Source organism: Monopterus albus, unplaced genomic scaffold (assembly GCF_001952655.1).
Source record: "Monopterus albus unplaced genomic scaffold, M_albus_1.0 scaffold147.1, whole genome shotgun sequence".
NCBI lineage: Eukaryota > Metazoa > Chordata > Actinopteri > Synbranchiformes > Synbranchidae > Monopterus > Monopterus albus.
In genome coordinates, this window is record NW_018128027.1 from 1,104,641 (window position 1) to 1,112,184 (window position 7,544).

At 39.6% G+C, this 7,544-nt stretch overlaps 1 protein-coding gene across 3 annotated transcripts in view; it reads left to right on the plus strand.

Moving 5' to 3' along the window:
• Window positions 1–7,544, plus strand: part of LOC109968319 (probable palmitoyltransferase ZDHHC14) — a 73,637-nt gene that overhangs the window by 42,117 nt on the left and 23,976 nt on the right. For all 3 annotated transcript variants that reach the window (XR_002276081.1, XM_020614497.1, XM_020614496.1), the window contains exons 5-6: window positions 2,190–2,327; window positions 3,369–3,417. Coding sequence is in view for 2 of the 3 variants with exons in the window: in XM_020614497.1 (XP_020470153.1) it covers window positions 2,190–2,327; window positions 3,369–3,417 (187 nt within the window). In the remaining variant the exon portion in view is untranslated. The remainder of the gene's footprint in view (window positions 1–2,189; window positions 2,328–3,368; window positions 3,418–7,544) is intronic.

Consider the following 7,544-nt stretch of genomic DNA (forward strand, 5'->3'; position numbering starts at 1 on the left):
CGCACTCTATACTGGCATTTCTCAAGCCTTATTGTCCCAACTCCAGTTGGTCCAAAATGCAGCAGCTCGTCTTTTAAGTAATACACCACGTCATGAGCATATCACTCCAGTTCTTGCCTCACTACATTGGCTTCCTGTTTGTTTTAGGATTGATTTTAAATTGTTAATGTTTGTCTATAAGGCTGTACATGGTCTGGCACCTTCATATATTTCTGAGCTTGTGTGTTTTTATACTCCAGAAAGGACACTTAGGTCTTCGAACCAGTTGTTCCTGAAAGTGCCGAAGTCCAGACAGAAACATTGGGGAGACCGGGCTTTTTCAGTTCGGGCTCCTATACTGTGGAATGGTCTGCCACAGGAGATTAGATCTGCTCCAAACCTGACTGTTTTTAGATCACTTCTCAAAACGCATTTTTATTTACGGGCCTTTGACAATTTTACTGATTGATGTATTTGTTTTGTCTATGTATTTTTCTTGTTATTTTATTGTCTAGATGTGTTTTATCTGGTCTTAGGTATCATTATTATTATTTGTTTGTGTTTTACTGGAAAGCACCTTGTAACGCAGGTTTAGAAAGGTGCTATATAAATAAACTTTGTTTGGTTGTTTTAGAGGAAGCTTTAACAAACCTCTTGGGAAAATGACATTGTTCTGTAAACAAACAATTAAATCCATCAAAAGAATATTGGCGCATAAATCAGAATAATATTAGATCTTAATGAACCTGTAAGAGTTGCTGTTTGGAGCTTTAGGTTTTACTTTAGAATCATCACTGGAGGTGTGATGCTACTGATCATAAGCTGCCACAGCTGGTGTGTAGCCAGTGTTCCCACCACAGTACCTCCGTCTCCTCCTGATGAGTTGGGAAGTTAATCTGAAAAGTTGAAACAGCAGATATGCTCCTGTCATTTTTGAGACTAATTGTTATTCTCATATTTCTTGAATGTCAGTGGATTTCCTGGGTCATTGCTTCATAGAGAAAAACACAAACACAAAAAATCCTCCTCTCCTGGCATTGTCAGTCACATAATATTAATGACCACTGTGGCAGGCAGTGCTCATAATCAGATTAGACTAGCAGTAAAGTAGCTGTCCCCTTTAGTCTTGTCTAGCTCACGGCTGTGTTTCCCAGCCACATTTTCAATCAGGCATTGACTAGTGAAAACAACAGCAGATAATTTCACAATACAAAACAAATAATAGCTTATATTATTAGTTAAGTAGCTACTGCTCTAGATATGACTACATAGCCGGAGCTGATTAAACAGTCATACTAACAATAAGATTTCCACTCTTGCAGCAATCAGTGAAATGATCAGTGCTCTGGGGCTGCTCATGGTTGCAGTGAATAAAATCTCACCAAGTCATTTTCATCTGAAAGCTATGCTCATTCAATTTCTCAAGCAGCTGAACACTTCACAATGCGTTCAGATACAGATTTTGTTTTGAATACACTGCAAGAGGTATTTCTGAATTCTAGACATTTTATCCACTTAGGCAACAGAGGTTCAGGTGTACAATAAGATGCTGCTCTGTGCTGCATATTAACATTTTGTTCAGTTACACACACTAGACCAAGATGGCTGGCAGGTTTGTGTCACAGTTAACATGTTAGAGAACCCAAGTCTTTCTCAGATGCATAATCTTTAGGGGCGTTTAGTTGACTACCTACTCTTTTGTCCTCAGACCTTTTCAAATTGAGGTCCTATTGGAGCCACTTTATCTGTTCACCCAGTAAAGTGCTTCTTTCAACCTCACAGAGCCCCTTTGAGAAGGGAAGAGTTTTTCAGCCATACACAGCCATGTTGGCCAGCTTCTAACTTCTATTAGCTAGTAGTTAAAAAATATCCAGTTTGTACCATGTGAAAATATTGTATAATATGCCAAGAGCCAAATGGATACTTCCGTTTTCTCCTAATTTCCCACAGCTCAGAATTCACACTCTGTTTACATGCTCTGAAATAACTGGGTTATTTTTTTATTTTTTAAGATTTTTCTTGTAAATGAGAAACCGGGTTTTCTTAATCAAAACTTTAGAAAACCTAGACATCTTTTTGAGAAATTTCTAAGCAAAGTATAGTTATATGAATTGTATATGAATGCATGTGCATGACAAAGACTCTAGATGTGCATCCATGGATCCAAAATAAACTTTTCTTCTTGCATCTGTCTCTCTGTGTCCACGCAGAGCGTTTTGACCACCACTGTCCCTGGGTTGGAAACTGCGTGGGGAGGAGGAACTACCGTTTCTTCTACATGTTCATCCTCTCACTCTCCTTCCTCACCATCTTTATTTTTGCCTTCGTCATTACACACATCATTTTACGTAAGTATCTGGAGGGAAAGAAAAAGGACTTGTGCTCTCAGGCACGGAACAGAGACACACTCCTCCTCCCGGCACTCTCGGTGTGTTTCAAGCCAGCAGGTTGTAAGTGGGCGTTGTGAAAAGCTGCAGTGATCTGGCTTTTTACCATCTTTCCAGCTGGGAGCAGCCAGTGGACTGTTGGGCTCGCCTTCTGTGTGTGTGTGTGTGTGTGTGTGTGTGTGTGTGACAGTCAGTGAATCAGTATTGTAGTGGGAAATATGGGCCAAGAATAGCTGGTAGAAAATTGTAGTGCTGATTAATACTTTCCTGAGTTTGTTCTCTTTTCTTTGGTTCTAACTGTGCTGTGTTGAGTACTGTCAGATTTGGCACAGCAGTTTAAATTCATTTGTATTTTTTTTCTCCCAGTGCAGCTCAGAGTGAGCTACACAGCATCACGGTGAATTAATCATCTGTGCATATTGTAAGCTGTCAGTAGACATATGTTAACAGTAATGGTAGAACATGCTTGAAAATGCTTCAAATCAAATGTTTTTACAGTCCTCAGATGCTGAAATCTCATCTTTTCATTACTGTATTTTGTTTATTCTGTAAACAGTAATTTAAAATGAACATGTCGTTGCATTCTCTGAACTGGTTTGTTGAATTTTACTGCAGAAATTAAACAAAGGCATCTAAAAAGCAAATTATCTGGTCAGTCTGGCTGATTGGAACCACAGAGGTGTCTCCTACAGCTACATTTAGCTGTCCCACCACTAATTAGGTCTTTCTCTTGGCTCTGTCCTCCTCCTCGTCACCCTGGGAAGTTAAATTGGAATGCCAGTTTAAGTGGGTGCACTCCGCCCAGCTCAATTCCTCTTGGTGAAACTTTAACTTGAGCCAACAGAGGATCTGCTGCAGGTTCTGGCTCTGGAGGGTGTATCACCCAAAATCTGATACAAGTTTTCACATTTATTGGGTACTGTTTAATACTAATCAGTGTGTATGCAATGGCAAACACAGTTGCATAATGAGTGGTCTAATGAAAACTCTGTCTGTTCACAGGATCTCACCGAAATGGGTTCCTCAACGCACTTAAAGACAGTCCTGCCAGATATCCTTTCACAGAGTTTGGCTTTTTTTTGTGCATGTATATGTGTATACATACATACATATACACGTGTGTGTGTGTGTGTGTGTGTGTGTGTGCGCGCGTGCGTGCGTGCGTGCGTGTGTGTGCTCATTTTAGCTGTCCCACCATTAATTAGGTTTTTCTCGTGGCTCTGTCCCCCTCCTCGTCACACTGGGAAGTTAAATTGGAATACCAGTGTGTGTATGTATGTGTGTGTGTGTATATGTATGTATGTGTGTGTGTATATATGTATATATGTATATGTGTATATATATATATATGTATATATATATACATACATACATACAGTAATGGTTGATATAGGAAAAGTTGGATGCAACTGTCCAAGTCACTTTTCATAACGAAATCTTCTCAGGCAACAACACTTCCTATTAATACTGTTGCTAATCATTTGCCCCAAGCCGCTGGCTTCCTTTCACTGTACCATATCTTTTTCTGTGGGTAATATGGTGTTATCGTTTCAATATGATGGGAGGCGGTTGTAATGCACCCTCTGTTCCATTTTACCACGGTTTGTGAGACAGCCGCATGGCCTTTGTTACTGTACCATTATTCCATGTACATGTGTCAAAGAGTGAAGAGTGCCTGTTTTTCGCAGTGTGATCAATGTTTCCAAGTTTGTCTTAATGATCCCTGCTGTCTGTGTAATCGAGAATCTAGTGGCTAAAGAGAAGAACAAATCAATGGTTTATCATCGGTCAAGACTGTGTAATAGGGAATGGGAGGTTTTCACAAAACAACTGTACAGTCTTATCCTGACTTATGAAATCTCCAGCTTGAATTTTGAACAGTGAACTTTTAAATGCTTGTGATCAGCTTTTTAATTTCAGGGGACACAGCGGGCGTATGACATTTTGTGCCTTTTCCTTTCTGTGGATCTTGTTGTGTGCCTTAAATCAACATCTTGTATCTAAATATCAAGTAAAGTTCGCCTGGAAACGAAGTGTGGATTATGCTGCTTTTTGCCTGGTTGTAGGTGGTTGTTAAGAGACCTCTGAGGAATATGCGGTCAGACTTTTCTTTTATTGCAATCATGTTTCCTTCAGACAAGTAGATTGTCTGACTACAGTTAGTCAATCCCTCAGCTTGCCTGCTCTTATTTACTCATCATGACACAGGCTCCCCATGACCCCATTTGGGACTAAGCGGTTTAGAAAATGGATGGATGGATGGATGACATAGGCTGACGTTCAGTGAGAGTCCATATAAGTTATTTGTGTAGGACAGATTAAATTTGCCTGACATGCCTACTGAAAGCACTGCTATCCATTGTTCCTGTCATTTCACTTGTAGTACTTTTGTGACTGATGTGCTTCTGATTAGCCCAGTGGAACGGGGCTAACACAACATACAAAGCAGCTCTGCTTTCCATTGGTTGAGTCAGCCGTCGTTTGATTTCATCTGGCTCTAACTTGTCCCCCTCCCTCTTAGTCTTGTGAGAGGGAGATTTGATGTGAGCGTGGGTGTATCTGCATGATAGATACCAAGCTACAGCAGTTACAGATGCATCATAAGTCAGCTGACTGTCTCAACACAACATCAGTAATAATTGTGTGAACTGTGGTAAATTCTAGCAAGTCAACTGCTTAATTTTGTCATTGCAGTAAAGTTCTGTTTCATGCCATCTGACCTCAGTCAGCAATCACCTAACATTATAATTTGAATTTAATATTAATTCCCTCTCTTCTTTTGGGGGACTTTATAACCCACTACTGGTATTACACTAGCAATCCATCCGAATCGCAAGCTGCTGCCAATAACCAGAACGGACCTTTCACATTCTGGAGGATTTATCAGACCTAGAATCATTCATCGACCAATACTACATTCACTGCAGTATGGATACTGCCTGTACAAACCAACAAGATACGCCAAAACCAAACAAATGGAAGTAGACTTCTTCTACAGATACAAGCGATCTACAGATGACAGACATTGAGGTCAGTGTTCTTGCATCCATCAATAAAAAACTTGGTTTACTGGTCACACTGCATGAGGAAATAAAAGAACTCCAGACAAGTCTTGAATTTGCTCACAATTACATTGAAAAGTTAGAACAGTCAAACAACTCTCTCCAAGTATCCGTCAAAACCTTGAGTGAAAAAATGGACTCCGTCAAAGAAAACAGAATAATGAAAGAAACGATACTGGACATTCAAACAAGAAACATGCGCAATAACCTGATTCTTACCGGCATTCCAGAACAATCACCCGACAACCCCGAAGCACTGATTAAGGACTTCATGAAGAATCAACTAAAAATCCCACCGGACACAGTCAACATGATCACCTTCCATTGTATACAATGCCTTGGATCAACACCCTGACCAATAATAACCAAACTGGAACATTACAAACATAAAGAACTCGTCAAAAGCAAAGGAAAAGAACTGAAAGGCACACATTATGGACTCACTGACCAATTCCCATGGGAAATTAACGAACGGCCCAGGCCAAAAGGATCAAGATCATTGACCTGATGAAATTAAAGGCTTATATATGCTACTTACAGGAAACTCACCTAACAAATCCTGAATCACAAAACCTCACATTTAAACAATTTAACAAACTATTCTCATCAACATACAATAGCAGGCAGTGAGGTGTCTCAATTCTACTTAAGGATAATCACCTTTATTGGCCAAGTATGTTACACACAAGGAATTTGTTTCCGGTACAGAACCGATGGCAGCCATCTGCAGCGCCACCTCAACCGACTGCTCTAACCATTGGGGGCAATGGGGGGGTTCGGTGTCTTGCCCAAGAACACTTCGACACGTGGACTGCCGGCACCGTGTATAAAAACATCTCACTGGTCCATAACACATCCATCATTGACCTAGAAGGTAGATTTATCATTGTTAATGTTTTGATTAACCACACAACATACAACACAACAACATGCACACTTGCCAACATTTACGGCCCTAATAATGATGACCCATCTTTTTTCCATAATTTTTTCTCTTTGCTGAATGACTTTACAAACATTATCATTGCTGGAGACTTTAACACTGTTATAGACCCTAAAAATGATTGATCCAACTCCACCAACACCAGAAACTGGCATTCTACAGAAGTCATATGCTCTACCATATATTCACAATATATGAACTATTATGGTACACTATTACGATAGTTGGAGAATGAATAACCATACATCTAGAGAATATACATATCAATCTTCCCTCGACAAGTCATTATCACAAATCGACGTTTTTCTCAAGCTATTCAGTAACCCAACATGTAACAGAAACCACAATTCATTCAGTCATAATCAGTGACCACACTCCAATTTCACTCAAATTAAATACTAAAATCCCTGTCAAACCCTTTAAAACAGGGGTGTCAAACTCATTTTAGTTCAGGGGCCACATTTACTTCTCTTTATTTAACCAGGTAAAAACCCATTTAGATCACGATCTTTTTTACAAGGGTGACCTGGCCAAGAGGTCAACAACACATGTCGTCAATACATAAATTTCAATACAAATCAAAAACATTAAACATTTAAACAATCAAAACCATAAATACAATAATCAACAATAGAACCAATTTAAAAACACCTACACTGACCAATAGAGTCCAAATACAGTCTAATTAGATGTCAAGTGGGCCGGACCAGCACAATCATAGCATAATTACCTATAAATAACAATAATTCCATGTTTTTCCTTTGTTTTCATACAAAGAAGTACAAGTACATTAGGAAAATCTTATTTAATTAAATATCCTTTTACAAAACATATCACCAACAACCTCAGATTAATTATGACAAACATGCAATTTGCTTCTGATTATCATTTACATGCTGCATTACAACTGGCCACAGTATTTGTACAAATACAAAAACCCAGCCACAGATATTTGGAACTGAAAAATATAGTATTGCACTTTAAAATTTATGGCATTGCATGAACAATAGGATTCCATCCATCCATCCATTTTCCTCCGCTTATCCAGAACCGGGTCGCGGGGGCAGCAGTCTAAGCAAAGATGCCCAGACTTCCCCCTCTCCAGACACTTCCTTGAGCTCCTCCGGGGTAATGCCGAGGCATTCCGAGGCCAGCCGAGAGACGCAGTCGCTC